This window comes from Hyperolius riggenbachi, chromosome 3 (genome assembly GCF_040937935.1).
Source record: "Hyperolius riggenbachi isolate aHypRig1 chromosome 3, aHypRig1.pri, whole genome shotgun sequence".
In the NCBI taxonomy this organism is placed as follows: Eukaryota; Metazoa; Chordata; class Amphibia; order Anura; family Hyperoliidae; genus Hyperolius; species Hyperolius riggenbachi.
In genome coordinates, this window is record NC_090648.1 from 299863311 (window position 1) to 299881924 (window position 18614).

General features: G+C 45.7%; 1 protein-coding gene across 5 annotated transcripts in view; it reads left to right on the plus strand.

Annotated features, from left to right (window-relative positions):
- ANO6 (anoctamin 6) overlaps positions 1-18614 on the plus strand; it is a 176952-nt gene that overhangs the window by 22099 nt on the left and 136239 nt on the right. Inside the window, exon 1 of one of the 5 annotated variants that reach the window (XM_068276587.1) lies at positions 2319-2627. The exons of 3 other annotated variants lie outside the window; for them this stretch is intronic. In XM_068276587.1, coding sequence (XP_068132688.1) covers positions 2561-2627 — 67 coding nt within the window. In that variant the 5' untranslated portion in view covers positions 2319-2560. Of the gene's footprint in view, positions 1-2318; positions 2628-18614 lie in introns of those variants that run through there. One more of the 5 variants, XM_068276576.1, reaches the window with a different exon arrangement.

The following is an 18614-nucleotide window of genomic DNA, read 5'->3' on the forward strand; positions in this document are numbered from 1 at the left end:
CCCCCCCCCCCCCCTCAAACTTTCAAACTTAGTAAAGGCAGTTACATTAATAAATTGGGCACAAACAACATATCTAAAGCTAAGCTCTGTTCACATCAGGTCCGTTGTCTCACTTTTAAGGTGCATACACACACCAGACTATAGTCTTTGGCAGGCTTTCTCAACCAGGGTTCCCTGGAACCCCAGGGTTCCTTGAGGACTCTGCAGGGGTTCCTTGGCATTTTACCCCATCGTGGGGGGAAGTATAATAGAGCACACTATAATAGGTGGTACTGTAACAAGAAGCACTAAATTGGGGGGTCAGGAGACAGTATAATGAGTGGCAGTGTAATAGGAGATAGTGAAATTAGCAGCCTAACCTATTTAAAGACCATGCCTCCTGAAAAATAGATGTAGGGGTTCCTTGAGATCCAAAAGTTATTTACAGGGTTCCTCCAAGGTAAAAAGGTTGAGAAAGGCTGGTCTTTGGAAAATGAAAGATCACAGACCAATCTTACCACCCTTCATGTAGTATGAGAGCCATACTCTACACAGTCTTTTCTATGGAGCTGAGCTCCACATCAGAAAAAAATCTTGGCAAGATGCTGCACACAAAGATCAGTATCTGCAAAAGATCTGTTCCTGCCAAAAATCCATTCCTGCAAATTGCAATGATAGTCTATGAGATCTGCAGATCATCATACACACATGATTTAACTGACATTCATCTGCAGATCAAGCAATCATCCGCAGATCTGAAAATCCATCCTGGTGGATCTGATCTGCAGATGAATGTCAGTTAAATCATGTGTGTATGTCTTTCAGTTTCCAAAGACTATAGTCTGATGTGTGTATGAGCCTTTACCCAGAGTGGATGGCAGCAGACCAACAGACATATTGGTTTGCGGAGCCTTAGGGTCTGTACACACTGACTGCGTTGCGCTGTGTTCATCAAATCAAATCACAAGGACTTTTGAAAAAATTAAAATCGTGATAACCTCTACGTTTTTAGAAGTGTGCCTAAAGCAAGAAAAAAAATGAAGTCTTGCATACGTGTATCATTTCTAAGGTCGCCAAATACTGCGTGGCCCCTTATTGTGCCTGGCCTCCCTGCGTGGCCCCTTATTGTGCCTGGTCCTGCTGCTGCTGTAGGCCCTGTTCTCAGGTCTGACTGGTTCCAGTCAGAGTGGAGTGCATGCACTGTCCAATCTGCGAGCCCTTGTGGATCACGCACCCCCTTGGCTGTGTGTAGCAGCCGTCTCTGGGAGTATTCTAGACGTGTACAGTGCCGTATGTTTCCAAACTGCGCATACACAGGGCGCTCTTGGTCAGTTTGCTGCAGCGTCTCTCCACATAGTATCCAATGTCACGTGACTTGTATCTGGAGCCTTTACAGAGGGACCTGCTCAGAGAAGGAATGTGATGTAATTGGGCCCTAGGCAAGGTACTAGATTTAGTGCCCTCTTATGGCCTTTTTGGTAAGCTGAAGTGGAGAGAGGTCAGAGAAGGTGGCTGGTGGGCTCCTTGACACCCACTAAGCCCCAAGCACCTGCCTAAGTTGCCTTGTGGATGATCCTGCTCTGGAACGGCTGCATGCTGACCAGCAGCAGTGAATGGGAGATGAAAGGTCGGGCGCTAGGGTAAGTATTTTCTGCACTCTTATATAGATTGGAGAGAGGTGGGCTCCATTAGCCCCTGGGCCTAGTGCTGTTGTTGGGGCCGCAGATAAGGGCTAACGTGACGCCAGTAAACTGGGTTTACATTTGAAGCATTCTGGGCACGGGCCTAAATACTCTGACCTAGTGACACTACGGCCACAAAGTTTTCAAGAAAAGAAAAAACACATTCTAAATTAGAAATCAGTGATCCTTTCTTCAATCCTTGATCCTCCTTTACATTCGCATATAGATGTAAGCATTGCAATGGTGTAAATACTAGCAATGAAACTGTTAAAATACATTTCTTTACTGTACATCAGGCTGGAAAGAGGGACATTCATTGGAAGTGGATTTTCTTCCAAAACAGGGTCTGTCCTTTCAAAAGTGGAAACGTTTTATAAGCTCCTGTTTCATTTCCCTTTAGTTCATTCTCATAGCAACGTAAAAATAGAATAGCTCCTCCTTTATTCTCTCCCATATGGCTGACCTGCAGTGTTGCGCATTTCAGCTAGTTTGTAACATCTTTTCTGAGGAATTTAGTCATCCTGGCAGAGGAAGGCTGCAGCCCCACTATAAGAATGTTGTGTGAACTCCCCCTGGTCTACAATGTTTGCGTCTTTATTCATCCCCCTTCAGCTCCTCCTCCGACCACAGATTACTCTTTCAGACTTAGCAGTGCGCTGCTTTGCTTCTAGTGGAGCTGTGCACTATAATGTGCGCGCAGAGATAGGCTCGCTGCTGGCCAGTTTCGCTGGGACTTCAGAGTTTGGTCTGACAAGAGCCCTCCCATGCTAGACAACTAAAGAGACAACACCCTGCAACTTGTCATCGCTGCTAGCAGCGGAGCATTCACATCCTGCCGTGCCCTGCCTGCTGCCTGCAGCTAGCCTTATTGCCCCGGTGAAGGCAAGTTTGCAGCTACCATGGCTTTCGTGAGTGATGAGACGACGCTGGAGCTGGATGAGGTGTCAGAGGATGGGGAGATGATAGGTGAGCGCACAGAGCCTTTCCCATGAGACAGGCGGATACTTCTCTTTCCCTTGTGTATATTACCCTGTGTGTAGTTGTGTGTGTGATCAGCTGAAACTTCTGTGTCCCTTATCGCCTCCCTCAAGACTCTGAAGAAGTCAAAAGAATCTGCTTTAGGTGATAAGAATTTAGGCGTAGTCACTATTGTGAAATACTATCGCAGCATGGGCTTTTTTCAATTTGCCTTTTTTTTCTTCTTAGACAAAGTACTATGAGTTCAGAGCCAAGTAGTCCTATTCACAGAGCGCTCAAATGTCTCTACTGTGGTGTTTAAATGTTATTACAGCTCCTACTCCCATATGAAAGGCAGAGTTGGCCAATTTTCTCCCTGTTGAGGCTAACCTTGCCTCAGTGTCCCCCTTATAAACAATTATTTGACAGGAGCATAGTTGATTGTATGTAAATGTTTTCCATACATCCCTTTTAAGCATTTAAATAGCTTAAAGAGACACTGAAGCGAAAAAAACATTATGATATTATGATTTGTATGTGTAGTACAGCTAAGAAATAAAACATTAAAGGTGGCCATACACTGGTCGATGTGCCATTAGATCGACCAGCTGACAGATCCCTATCTGATCGAATCTGATCAGAGAGGGATCGTATGGCTGCCTTTACTGCAAACAGATTGTGAATCGATTTCAGCCTGAAACCGATTCACCATCTGCTGAGCTGCTCCTGCCGCCTGTTTCCCCCCCCCCCCCCCCCCCATACATTACCTGATGCTGGCTCCGGGTCCTCTTCTCCGCATTGCACGGCTCTGTTCCGGCTCCATCCCGGCGCTTCCTGTGTTACTCCGTGACCAGGAAGTTCAAATAGAGAGCCCTCTATTTGAACTTCCTGGTCACTGCAGTGACACAGGAGTGACACAGGAAGCGCCGGGATGGATGGAGCCGGAACAGAGCCGTGCAGCGCTGAGAAGACGCCCGGGAGCCAGCCTCAGGTAATGTATACTTGATCGGATCGGCCGCCGCTAGCGACGCGCACTTTACCCGCGGGCGATCGAGGGTAATTTCCCGCACGGCGCGATCGACGGACCGATCCGATTTCGGGAGGAAATCGGATCGGCGGCTGCGTTTACTGCGAACGATTGGCAGCAGATTCGATCCCAGGATCGAATCTGCTGTCGAAACGGCCGCGAATCGAGCCAGTGTATGGCCTGCTTAAGATCAGATACATCAGTCTAATTGTTTCCAGTACAGGAAGAGTTGAGAAACTCCAGTTGTTATCTCTATGCAAACAAGCCATTAAGCTCTCCGACTAAGTTAGTCGTGGAGAGGGCTGTTATCTGACTCTTATTATCTCAACTGTAAGTGAACTGTTTACTTTTTATCTGCTAGAGGAGAGGTCATTACTTCACAGACTGCTCTGAAAGAATCATTTTGAATGCTGAGTGTTGTGTAATCTGCACATATTATAGAATGATGCAATGATAGAAAAAACACTATATACCTGAAAATAAAAGTATGAGAATATTTTCTTTGCTGCTAATCTTCTAGTAATTATTCATAGTACACAACCAATTCATTATATCATATTTTTTTTTTCGCTTCAGTGTCTCTTTAAATTGTTGTTGATGTAAGATTTATTATTTTAATCTTACAACTTACTATAGTGATCAACTGCAATAAGTTCAAAACCCCCTCAAGCCACCATATGTACCCCCTGGTGAATGCGTAGTGCATGTTGGGAACGCAGGGTCAACCGCCATCCAGATTTGCTTAGAGGGACTCCGAGCACCTCTCATGGGAATGCCTTTAAGCCAGACGACTTCCAACAAAAAGTCGCGCTATGACCCATCTGGAGGAGCCTTTTGCAATAGCCATGCGTGTCACTTCCTCTTCCTACTTCATTCAGTGATGTACTTCTCTAACAGAGTAGAGATGGGAAGTTCGGATCTTTTCATTGATCCGGATGATTCGAATCGGATCATTGAAAAGATCCGGATCTTTGATCCGAATCTCGGATCATTTTACTACCGAAGCATTCGGGGGTGAAATGAATAGCAGGACAGGTCTTTCCCTGCTGTGGACAGGAGAAGGGGAGGGGGGTGGACACACAGAGAAGGGGAGAAGATGGACAGAGGGCAGAGAGTGGACAGAGAAGGGAGGAGGGACGAGCAGAGAGCAGAAATGTTTGTTTGCACACAATACCCACATGCTGCAATCATATGCTTTACATATATTTCACCTATATGCTCATCTGTGTACTTTGAAAGAAAACGTCGCACAGTGAAAGAAAGCATTCCCAGAAGTAAAGTGCAGCTGTTTAGAGCAGTGCAGGAGGATCATATTGCGCTGCAATCACAGTGCCTGCAAAGTTATTGAGCTGTGCTGAGCCAAAAGTTTCCAATGTGTTCACTGTGCACAACTACGGAACAGACAGCCTATAATCAGCAGCACGTTACAGCCTCTACACATATCTGGCAGTGGCACCCATGTCCCCTCTCTCTCATCTACCTGTCCCTGGCTGCAAGGCTGGCTCCCATCCAACAGAGCGATCCATCTCAGCTCTGCTTCCAGGACCCCGCTGAGGGGGGCGTCGCTCTTGGCCCCGCCCCTTTTGCGATCCGAATCAATAATTTTGATTCGGATGATTCGACTTACAAAATAGATTCGGATCAAAGATCCGAATCGTTCATGATCCGTACAACACTATAACAGAGAAGACGGGGGGTGACCTGGAAGTTATAACATAGCCAAAATGGCAGCTGCGATATTCAAATTTAAATCGAACAAAAACTATTTGGTGTAGAACGGTGATTCAGGCAACAAATGAAAGACGAGAGCACCACAAGCTACAGAAAGGTATGCATCTTTAAGTACTTTGCAGTACTGGTTGGAGTCTTAAAGGGAAGGTTCAGCGAGGGAGGTAAAAAAAATAAAAATCAATATCCACTTACCTGGGGCTTCCTCCAGCCCGTGGCAGGCAGGAGGTCACCTCGCCGCAGCTCCGCAGGCTCCCGGTGGCACAGTACAGCCCGGCGGACGTCCGATGACGTCATCGCGCCCGCGTAGGACGCAGAAGTGCCGGGCCTTGGAGCGCAGAAGAGCCCGACCTGGCAGCAGGCCTGGCCAGGTCGGGTCGGCCACCGGAGACCACCGGGAGCCTGCGGAGCGGCGGCGAGGGCACCTCATGCCTGCCATGGGCTGGAGGTAGCCCCAGGTAAGTGGATATTGATTTTTATTTTTTTACCCCCCTCCCTGAACCTTCCCTTTAAAAGCATACCCATGAGAGGTACTCTGAGTCTCTTTAACCTGAAATAAGTCTCCATGTTTATGCGGAGAGGAGCTGTCATTTTTCAAATGTTTTCTAGCTATAAATCTTAGTTACTGCAGGCAGTCATAAACTTTTTGAGGAAGATATTGATTGTTTAGCTGATTATTCAAAATATCATCTCCATATAGCAGGACAGGCTGCAGAGCAGCGTTTCTGTTAATTGGTCACTCCCAGAATAATCTTTCTGAGCTATTATTAAAAGCATGTACATAAATGCATAGTTGGAAGTACACCTGAAGTGTGTAGAAAAAGATGCATACTTACCTTGGGAGTGGGAAGCCTCTGAAAGGGTCCTCCTGCACCAATACAGCACAGGGACCCTCATCAACTATTTGACTCAGCTGTTTTTTCACTTGTGCTTGAGCGCTTTGCCATACTGGGCAAGCCCGGACGTTACCCGCACATACCCAGTTGGTATGCGCTCATCCACGGCCAGGATTGCACTCGAAAACTCTCACTGAGTCAAATAGATTTAGAGGCTCCCTGCTACAGAGGTAACACATTTTTGACTTGTTCAATATGACATCAAATTGGGATTATTGGGACTGGGCATTAAAATGGGCGTCAGATGTACGTGATAGTAGAATATCTGTAAATTTACCTTTATCTTTTTTTACCGTTAGTAGAATAACAGTTAACTTCAACAATATTCTATCATCCCTTCCCCTTAGGGCCCGTTTCCACTATAGCGTTGCGGAATCGCCGGCGAATCACCGCAGGCAAATCGCATGCGGGTGCGATTCCGCATGCGTTTTTTGCCGCGATTTCGCATGCGATTTCGCATAGGTAAGGCTGTATGCGAATTTAACCATGTCACTGCCTGTGTAAATTAACATGGGTACCTATGCAAAATCGCGGCAAAAAACGCATGGGGAAAACGCATGCGATTTCCCTATTAAATACATTGCGTGCGATTCGCCTGCATTCCACACGCAGGCGAATTCTGAGTGCCCTACCCTGCAGATTTTTTCTGCACAGAAAAACGTGCGGAGAAACGCACAAGTGGAAACAGTCCCATCCACTTGCACTGGCTATGCGAATTCGCATGCGGGCAACGCATGCGAATTCGTGATAGTGGAAACGGGCCCTTACATAGATTGAATTGCACAATTTCTTTCAGAAATTGTGATTTCTATTCGCGATTTTCTTTCTCAAGCTTTATCACTAATTTCACAATTAACACAGTAACATTTGCAAACATGCACTGACAGAAAATGACATCAAACTATCATACTACGATAGTATGATGTTATTTTCTGTCATGTTTGTAAATGTTACTGTATTATGTAAATTTAGGTCCCCACAGTCATTAACAGCACAGCACAGCACAGTCATCAGCATTATCATGGTGAAACGCTGTGCAAAGGTGGTGGAGGCAATACAAACTTTGAGTGACAGGTGTGCAGGCGGAGTCTGCGGCCTGTGATACAACAGTTGATTGGCAAGTGTCCAGCTAATGCCTTGTACTCGTGGAGGCGCTGGGAGAAATGAGCCTGTGGGCGGAGTCAGCTGCCTGACCAGCCAATGATGTGCTGGAAGGAGTGAGCCGCATGAGTGTGAGCCTGTGGGCGGAGTCTGCCGCCCGCCCAGCCAGTGACGTGAGTAGCTGGGAGGAGTGAGCCGCCACGAGTGAGCCTGCCGGCGGAATCTGTGGCCCGCTCAGCTGCTAGTCTAAATTAGGGGAGGCAGGGGAGAGAGCTCGCCACCCCCATGCTGCAAGTAAGACCCACTAAGCCGCAGTGATTAACTCCCGGTGAGCCGCCGCTGCACGGAGCAACGAGCTGTGCACAGAGGTAGAAGGGACTGTTGCACTGCCTGCAGAGGGGGATGAAATCGCCGCTCTGATGATCACGGTTTCCGTGATCGCAATTTTCCCCAAACGGTTTATCGTTCAGGCCTACGCCAAACCCCGAATTACTTCTCCCTCTGAGTTGCTATGACTTGGAGGGGAAAAGGGATTGATGCCATTCAGAATTTGTGTGGCAGCAGGGTGAGCCATCATTCGGCTTATATCCATGTATGCAGTGTTCGGCTATTTTATAGTGGAACTCCGTTGCCTAAATTACCTTCCTGGCGCTGCCAGAGCCACAATTTCCACAGCGGCCTATGGCCAAACTGATTTGATGCTAGCAACTGCAATTGACCTGCAATCAAACTCATGTAAACAAAAAAAAAAAGCTGTGCCCTCTAAAGTCTGCATTTCAGCTGTAATACTGTTACATACTGGGCTTTATTCACTAAGACAAATAGAACGCCTTATCAAAGTTAACACGCCTTACCAAAGTTAATACGCCTTAACAGAGTAGCATGGCGAGCACTACGAACCCGCAGGAGCTCAGAGCAGGATGAGCGGATTGCCAATTAGCAGGCATAAGTTTGTAGCGCTCGCTATGCTACTCTGATAAGGCGTGTTAACTTTGATAAGGCATGCTATTTGTCTTGGTGAATCAAGCACACTGTGTGACATACTGTTTCTTTGCTAGTGAAGCTATTGTCGATGTAAAAGCATCTGGGTGATTCATCATTGGCAGTATGTCACCAGCAAGGGATCCTCATTGAAATCTTCCATGTGACACTGGGGACAGTCCCCACAGTGGCTCAGCAGGCAGCGGTTGAAACAAAGTATGCCACACCAAGAGCAACTTTGTGAGTGATGCAGGGTGTCACGCCCAGTGTGTAGCTGATGGCAGAGCTATCTGTACTGTTGAAGGCAGCTCTGTGGTCTACAAGACTGTGCTTTCATTTTGCAAACGATAGCTGGCATGCACAACATAGCAGTTCTCCAAAGGTGTAGCATATTTATTATTGTTCATATTTACTTTTACAACTTACAAAGCTATACCTAAAATCCCCACAAGGAGATTAGGGCCGGTTCTAGACTTTTTGCTGCCTGAGACAAGCTTCTGAGGATGCGTTCCCCCAACACCCCCCCCCCCCCCCCTCCGCCTTAAAGGACAACAAGGTGAAAATAAACAAATGAAATAAACAATTGTATCTAGCTTCCTTCTCCTAAAATTACTTTTTAAGATATTCCAGTTTTTTATTTTATGTTTAACTCTACTTTTTAAGTTTTAACAGTTTTTTTTTATTGTTTTTGCTTAATGACACATTCATTGAAGTATGCAAGAGCTAAAATCTATGAACTATTGACCTTTTTATCCTTTTCCTGCTCTCAGAAGCCATTTTCTGCTCGGAAAGTGTTTTATAGTTGGAATTTCTTCTCAGTGAGGGTTACACTGTAGTCATTTCCTGTCTGAGTCAAGACTGAGTCAGCCACTTACATACCTGATATTTAACTTTCAGGCAGAGAAAGAAAAAAAGGAACACAGCATAGTTATTTGAGTGCTAGGTACTGTACATACCCATGTCTATCTCATCATGTCACATGTCGCCTCGGGTATCCTTTAACCCACGCCCCTCCATGATCCAACAATTTACTTTGCTTAATTTAATGTTCTCACATGACATGCTGCAGCTCAACACAATAACACGCTGGCTGGCTGCAAGGCTGTGACAAACAAACTGCTCACCCTCCATTCCCCCTCAATTAGGACAGCAGTGCCACCTCCTCCCTTCTGCTGTGCAAGTCAAAGGAGACGCTGCTGCTCTCCTGCCTCCCCTCTCCTCACTCACTGCCAGACTCCTCACACAGCACAATAAGCTGCTTTTCCCCAAGGATGACCTCTTCACCTCGCTCGCTCTCCTCTCACTTCTCCTACTCTGACTGCATGCTGTTAGTGTAAACACACAGCACAAACATGATGCCCCTGTAATCTCTGCACCTGATGCAAATGTTTCACCTTGCTTCATGACAGAACCGTCCCTGAAGCAGATGATTCCACACATCTCTTTCTTAGCACAAAAGAAGTTTGTTTCCTGGACACATTCGTTTAGTGTCAAGTTTGTCTGTAAAGTGATGTGCACATGCAAGAACGACAGCCTTCTACGAGAATCTAGCGTGTGTACAGCAGTCCCTAAACCCCCTCAGCTTGCTTCAGTCATTCGCCAAGGGTGTTTCTCTCCCCACACACCTTCCCTGCTCTGTGGCACTCCTGGTGTTGCCTCCCCCTCCCGTCCCTTGCATAGCAACAGAACGTGTTGTTAGCCTGGAGACTTGCACATGTGTATAAGGTTTAAGGCACTCAGTTGGACCTCACTCTGAGACCTTCTCTCTCCCCCCCCCCCCGCCCTAAACATTTGTACAGAAAGCTGCTGGGGAAGAGATAACCTTGTAGTGTATGCAGGAGCTATCCTCTTTCCCTCAATAATCCCTGTTTACACTGGGTAGAAGCAAGATGGCAGCCCCAGCAAGGGTAGCAGATGTACTAGTAAAACTATGTTGTTGTGTATGGGCCATTGCAGAAATGGGATCTAGTGGAGGTGAATCTGGTTCATTTTTGCTTGAACAGAAGTAACCTTTCACACATTAAATGTGTCCTACTGTGCTGGGAATTCCTTTCACCTATTGCTGGCTGCTCACAGTCACATGATATTAAGAAACTGAGCAACCAGTAATAGTCCTGGGGGCATTCTAGTCTAGTATAAGGTATATACAGCAGTACCTGATCTGTGATTAGCTGTGTTCAGTAGATGTATGCTGGAAAAAATGAAGCACTGTACTTAAAGGAAACCAGAGACCTATAAAATACGTTTTATACATACCTGGGGTTTCCTCCAGCCCCATAAGCACAGATCGCTCCCACGCCACCATCCTTAGCCCTCTGTATCACCAGTACCGGGTCCTTTAACTTCGGCCAGTTGCAGCCAGTCTGACACAAGAGAAGTGCGCTCTACGTATTGGCGGCTGCCGGAGAGATACTTTGAGAGATCACGTCTCCTGCGCAGACTGGCCGTGACTGGCAGAAGTTACGGGACCCAGTACTGGCAATACAGAAGGCTGAGGACGGCGACGTGGGAGCGATCTGTGCTTATGGGGCTGGAGGAAGCCCCAGGTATGTACAAAACTTATATTGTATATTGTCTCTGGTACACTTTAATAATGTAAACAGGCTAGTCCTTTGGGTCCTATAGTCGATATACAACAATGAAAGTATTTTAAAACAAAAAGAGTGGTATATTTGCTTTTATGAACACACCGGTTTATGTTTTGTTAAATACTGGTTAGATACCATCAGTGTTTTGGGGGCAAAAACCAGGTTCATGGCAGCTGGAAATGCACCTCCATCGGTAAGAGATATGTCAGCATCGGATAGGGTGGTGTTTGCCTCTAGTGTGGAGTGGTGTCTGCACCAGCATCTAGAATGGAGTGGTTTTTGCATGCAGCCTCTAGTGGGGAGTGGTGTCTGCACCAGCCTCTAGTAGGGAGTGGTGTCTGCACCAGCCTCTAGTGGGGAGTGGTGTCTGCACCAGCCTCTAGTGGGGAGTGGTGTCTGCACCAGCCTCTAGTGTGAGGTGGTGTCTTCGTCAGCCTCTAGTGTGGGGTGGTGTCTGCGTCAGCCTCTAGTGTGGAGCGGTGTCTGCACCAGCATCTATTATGGAGTGTTGTCTGCACCAGCCTCTAGTGTGGAGATGTTCTTTAGTGTGGAGCAGTATCTGCACTGGTCTCTAGTGTGGAGCGGTGTCTGCGACGGCCTCTGACGTGAAGTGGTGTTTGCGCCAGCATCTGCAATGGAGTGGTTTCTGCACGCGGCCTCTAGTGTGGCCTGGCGTCTGCGCCGGCCTCTAGTGTGGAGCGGTGTCTGCACCGGCCTCTAGTGTGGAGCGGTGTCTGCGCCGGCCTTTAGTTAGGAGCGGTGTCTGCGCCGGCCTCTACTGCGGAGTGATGTCTGTGCTGGCCTCTAGTGTGGAGCGATGTCTGCTCCTGCCACTAGTGCGGAGCGTTCTCTGCGCTGTTCTTAAGTGTGGATCGGTGTCTACCCTATGATCTAGTGTGGCGTGCCCCATACTATGAAACGCATGAACTTCATGAATAAACTCTGTGGAAGTTATATAACTCTAGGGTTACCATTACTATACTGATTGATAGAATCATTAATTAATTGTGCCATTTGGTTACCAAGCCTCTAGTTTACTATTAGAACACTTCATGCAGTGGAAAGAAATGTATTTATTTGAATTGCTCATATAACATTGGGCTTTAAAGCACTGGAGTGTTTCTTGTATGTGAAATCCAATGTGGCAACACAAGCCTGGCATGTTATCAGTGAGGAAGTGGTTAACCAACAAGTGTATACAGCATAGATGCTAGTTAAGAAAATGCAGTGGGGTTTCAGTCTTTGTATGAAGCTTTGGTAAAGTAGCAGAGCAGTTTGCTGCCTTCCATTACTCTCAGTAGGGCAATCCTTAGTCTAATCACCGATCTCAACCAACAGGTCCACACATTTACAATGTGCGATTAGCTTTCTCCTTTTCAGTACACAGTGAACAGGCAAAGTGTCCTTACTCTGGTCTTGCTTTAGGCCTCTTGCACACTGCAAGTGATTCCGATTCAGATTCCGCTTTTTAATCGGTTTTTACATCCGATTCCGATTTGCAGTTTGCTCCCTGCACACTGCAAATCGGAATCTGAATCGGATGTAAAAACTGATTAAAAAGCGGAATCTGAATCGGAATCACTTGCAGTGTGCAAGAGGCCTTAAAGAGGAACTCCAGTGAAAATAATGTAGTAAAAAAAGTGCTTCATTTTTTACCATAATTATGTATAAATGATTGTCAGTGTTTGCTCATTGTAAAATCTTTCCTCTGCCCGATTTACATTCTGACATTTATTACATGGTGACATTTTTACTGTGGGCAGGTTATGTAGCTGCTCCTAGCTGTTTTGGCTTTTAGAGACAGCTGTAAACGGCTAATTCCTGTCTGTGAACCTTGTTACATTGTAACAAACTGCCAAAAGTACCGCGGTACTCAGAGCTTCTTGTGGGAGGGGTTTCAGCACAAAATCAGTCATACAGCGCCCCTTGATGGTCTGTTTGTGAAAAGCATTATATTTCTCATATAAAAGGGGGTATCAGCTACTGATTGGGATAAAGTTAAATTCTAGGTTGGAGTTTCTCTTTAAGTACAGTGTAGTAAGAAAAATCGTGGTATGCTTGTGGCAATAAATCTAATTTGTAATATAACCGTGTTTCCCTAAAAATAATACTGTCTTATATTAATTTTTGCTCCAAAAGATGTGCAAGGGCTTATTTTCAGGGGATGTCTTATATTTCTGTGAACACACAAATTCCTGTGCTGTTTGTTCTCCTGTCTTCCCCACTGTGCTGCTTATTCCTCTGCTGGATCCAACTCTTGTGTGCCCCGTTTCCCCCTTGTACTGTTAGTGTCCTCCTGGTTCCCCCCTCTGTCCCCTGTGTCCCATGTTGCCCTATGTCCTCTGCTGTGTCTTGTGCTGTCCCCATGTTGTCCTGGTTTCCTTCGATGTCCCCTTGCATCCTCCTCTTACCACCAGCCGCGCTGCAGTGATTGGCCCAATGACAGTCATTGTCCCATCTGTGAGACCATTGGCTCCAGTAAAAATACAAGTTGCCATACTTTTTTTTCCCTTACTATGGCTAGGGCTTAATTTCGGGGTAGGGCTTATATTACGAGCTTGCTCAAAATTCCTGCTAGGGTTTACTTTCAGGGGATGTCTTAATTTTGGGGAAACACAGGATTTAATGGTTTCAGTGCCTTTCCCCATGCAGACTTGCTATTTATCTCTCTGAATCAGGATATTCTGGTCTATGGAGTATGGTGTACAGGCCTTAAAGGGATACTTAAGTCGTCTAAAAACCCCCCCGCTGTTTTACTTACCTGGGGCTTCTATCGGTCCCTTGCAGCTGCCCTGTGCCCGCGCCGGCACTCAACCATTTTCCGGTCCCCCGCCGGGGCTCAGTTTTGCTTTTGGCGACTGAGCCTTTCACCGGCCACTGCACCTAGTCGCGCACATCCTCGTTCACGCTCCCATCGCCAGGAATGTCCTGCGCAGTATGAGAAAATCTCTACTGCGCAGGACGCTCCCGGTGTCAGGAGCGTGAACGAGGACGCACGGGGCCAAAGCCGTGTAAACACAGTGGCTGATGACAGGCTCAGTCTCCTAAAGCAAAACTGAGCCGCTGCGGAGGACCAGAGGATTGTTCCCTACCGACACGGGCGCGATCGGTAGAAGCCCCAGGTATGTAAATTTTTTTAATTTTTTTTAATGACTTCCTTTTAAAGTGTACCCAAGGTAACATGTGACATGAAGAGAAAAACATGTGTATGTTCAGTGCAAAACATATTAATCTGACTGTTTCTCTTATCTTATTTTCCTACCTGAAAGAGTTAATTTTCAGGCATGCAAGTGACAACTTCAGAATTGGAATCATTTACTTTCCCAAGTACAAACGGAGTTTGTACCCAGAATTGCTTTTGGCACATACAGGGTCGGTGATGGTACAGTGATTGGACATACAGTAGAATACATAGAGTGGCATATACAGCAGAGTAGGCATAACACATACACTCACCTAAAGGATTATTAGGAACACCATACTAATACGGTGTTTGATCCCATTTCGCCTTCAGAACTGCCTTAATTGTATGTGGCGTTGATTCAACAAGGTGCTGAAAAGCATTCTTTAGAAATGTTGGCCCATATTGATAGGCTAGCATTTTGCAGTTGATGGAGATTTGTGGGATGCACATCCAGGGCATGAAGCTCCTGTTCCATCACATCCCAAAGATGCTCTATTGGGTTGAGATCTGATGACTGTGGGGGCCATTTTAGTACAGTGAACTCATTGTCATGTTCAAGAAACCAATTTGAAATGATTCGAGCTTTGTGACATGGTGCACTATCCTGCTGGAAGTGGCCATCAGAGGATGGGTACATGGTAGTCATGAAGGGATGGACATGGTCAGAAACAATGCTTAGGTAGTCTGTGGCATTTAAACGATGCCCAATTGGCACTAAAGGGCCTAAAGTGTGCCAAGAAAACATCCCCCACACCATTACACCACCACCACCAGCCTGCACAGTTGTAACAAGGCATGATGGATCCATGTTCTCATTCTGTTTACGCTAATGTAACAATCTTACCTGTCAGTGGCTGCAGCGAGGTCACAGCCAGCTCTGGAAACTGAGTTTTGCAGTATTCTTCCTGCAGCGGCATTCCAGGCTCCCCTGCGGTCGTGGCTGAGCGCTCCTCCAGTTCCCCCAGGCAATTGCGCGCGTCTCTGAGAGGCTTTTATACTCTCAAACGGTCCCTGTGTAATTAGAGTCAGCTGAGATTGCAATTGGTCAGCTGGTTTCTGTTATGCTGCTCTGATTGGTTGTTTTCTCCTAGGGGTTGGTCTATGTTCCTTTCTGTCTGTACTTAAACTCACTTGCTGCAGTCTCTCGTTGCCCATGATAGCAATCAGTACGCTGGATTTGCTGGGCACTTTGTCACTCTTTGATAAACTATTGTATTTTCAATGCGACTTTTCATTACTCAATTATTGTATTTCAATGCGACTGCCAGACTGACTTAGATACGACTTTAGCTTACTGACCATTCTCTCGCCTAGTCCTTTGTACCGCAGCCATCTGATCTAACGTGTATGACCTTAGCCTGTTGCCGACTCTGATTCTGCCTAGTCCACTGTACCGCAGCCATCTGATTTAACGTGTATGACCCTAGCCTGTTCCGACTACGTCTGTCTCATCCTTTGAGTATTTTATCACATAGCGTCTAGCGTGATAGCTAAATTCTGACTCTATCAAGACTCATCAGACCAGGCAACATTTTTTTCCAGTCTTCAGCTGTCCAATTTTGGTAAGCTTGTGCAAATTTGTAGCCCCTTTTTCCTTTTTGTAGTGGAGATGAGTGGTACCCGGTGGGTCTTCTGCTGTTGTAGCCCATCCGCCTCAAGGTTGTGCATGTTGTGGCTTCACAAAAGCTTTGCTGCATACCTCTGTTGTAGCTAGTGGTTATTTGCAGGGCTGTGGAGTCGGAATCGTGGAGTCAGAGTCGGGGCAATTTTGGGTGCCTGGAGTCGGAGTCGGGAAAAAATGCACCGACTCCGACTCCTAATGAATTTAAGCTGTAATTAAAATAGAAAATATGATAAAATGTTCTATTTCTCAGATAATAGTCATCATAAATAATTTATACATACAGTAATAGCTGTGCTTAGTCCACAAAAATGAAATAAACCAATCAAAATTAGTTACTTGTGCTGCTTCAATAAAGCAGTCCCCGTATTTTTAAAGTCAGATATACACATCTGATTATGACTGTATATATGATGTGTACACAGGAATCTCTTATATATACTAAATAACATCTATGCTGTAAGTATAAAGCCTGATGTGTAGCCATGTCACTAATAGAGATGGTCAATGAGATGGAAATAATTCTGCGTTGATTCTGATTTATGCAAATGTACTCTTTGCTCATGAAATCAAATAATTTGATATGTTGTTAAAATTTGGTTTGGTGACTATGAATTAAATGGTACCTGAGAAGGATGAAAAGAAAAGTTTTATACATACCTGGGGCTTCCTCCAGCCCCCTTCAGGCTAATCAGTCCCTCGCTGTCCTCCTCCGCCACCTGGATCTTCTGCTATGAGTCCTGGTAATTCAGCCAGTCAGCGCAGTCCGGCCACATGCCGCTTCCACAGCCAGGAGCGTTCTGCACCTGCGCAACAGTGCTGCGCAGGTGTAGTACGCTCCCGGCAGCGGAGTGTGTGCATGCGCACTACGCCAGAATGGCTGAAGTACCTGGACTCGTAGCAGAAGATCCAGGTGGCGGAGGAGGACAGCGAGGGACTGATTAGCCTGAAGGGGGCTGGAGGAAGCCCCAGGTATGTATAAAACTTTAATTCCATCTGTCTCAGGTTTACTTTGTTACACAGTAGTACTATACTCTACATATGCACTGTCCACAGAGCTGCAGGGAATCCACTAAGAATGTTGTGCACATTGAACACAGAGGTGTTGTCTATCACCCATAAACCTGGTTCAGATTGTGCATGAAGAATGTGTAATAGAGGAAGAATCTGCTTATTCCCCTGCAGAGTACCTGCACATCACTCTTACATGTACCCACAGTTACATTGCCTAGGGCCTGACAGATGTTCTTTGTTCGGGTCTGTACCTTTTACAAGTACTCTTACCAAGGACTAGTTTTAGTCTATGACTAAAGGGAATAAATATGGCAGTCTCCATATCCTTCTCACTGCAGTTGTCTTTTAAAATTCCTAAGCGTTGGCAGTTAATAGACGAATTTCATGTTACATACTTTCAATCAACAAGATTGTAATATGCAAATTAGAGGAGTCGGAGTCGGTGGAATCCTAAACTGAGGAGTCAGAGTCTGAGTCGGTGGATTTTTGTACTGACTCCACAGCCCTGGTTATTTCAGTCAACGTTGCTCTTCTATCAGCTTGAATCAGTCGGCCCATTCTCCTATAGCATCAACAAGGCATTTTCGCCCACAGGACTGCCACATACTGGATGTTTTTCCCTTTTCACACCATTCTTTGTAAACCCTAGAATTGGTTGTGCGCAAAAATCCCAGTAACTGAGCAGATTGTGAAATACTCAGACCGGCCCATCTGGCACCAACAACCATGCCACACTCAAAATTGCTTAATTCACCTTTCTTTCCCATTCTGACATTGTTTGGAGTTCAGGAGATTGTCTTGACCAGGACCACATCCCTAAATGCATTGAAGCAACTGCCATGTGATTGGTTGATCAGATAATTGCATTAATGAGAAATTGAACAGGTGTTCCTAATAATCCTTTAGGTGAGTGGATAATATACATAGAGTAGGCATATACTGTACTTATAGAACAGTGAGATGGACCAGAGGGTCTGAAGTTCTATTCTGTTTGGAATATAGTAAACCTCACAGATAAGCAAATTACAGCCTTGTTTTCCTGGCAGAATACAACTTCTGAGGGCAGGGGAGAGATAGAAAAAGGTCAAGAGTTCATGTATTTTAACTCTGGGACACTTAATAGGCTGTCATTAAGCAGAAACAACAAAACCTTTAATCTACTTTTGTAAAAGTTTATACATAAAGAAACAAATGGTTTTGAAGAAAGTACAGAGTTGTTAGAAATTCTTTGGAGTTGTTATAGCAGTATAGTATTACTAGTAGAGTACTGGACTGTGTTAGCCATCCTGTTTCCAAACTTCACATCTTACTAACATCCTTGGTTCCGATATGAACCCTTGTTGTCCTGGGAGCAGGTGAAGGGCACCAAAAAACACTTGACAGGGGTTGTAACTTTTTCCACTGTCAAAAGACACTATACATCAGGGGTGTCAAACACAAATAGACAGTGGGTCTTAAAGTGGATCCGAGATTCATTTTTATTCGTTGCAGAATTGTGTTCCTTACATATAGTTTATAGGGCATTCCTCAAGCCAAATACTTTTTTTTTTGTGTGTTTGTTTTAATACTCTTAATGCCCTATAAACTAAACCAGCCTCGCCCACAGATCCTCCAAAACACCAAGGCACTCAGACCCATGTAGCAAGGGCTTATGGGAGCTCAGTCTAGGCAGGAGGAGGAGGAGGTTACTAGCCATAGATTTCAGAGGCAGAGGGGAGGGGAGAGTGAATTTTTCACAGGCTGAAAGGTGGCGATGCAGTTGCAGATGACAAACAGAACATGGCCGCTCTCATTGTATCACAGGAATAAATCATCATAAACTATTGAAGCTGTATGCAGCCAGATTTCCTGTGTTA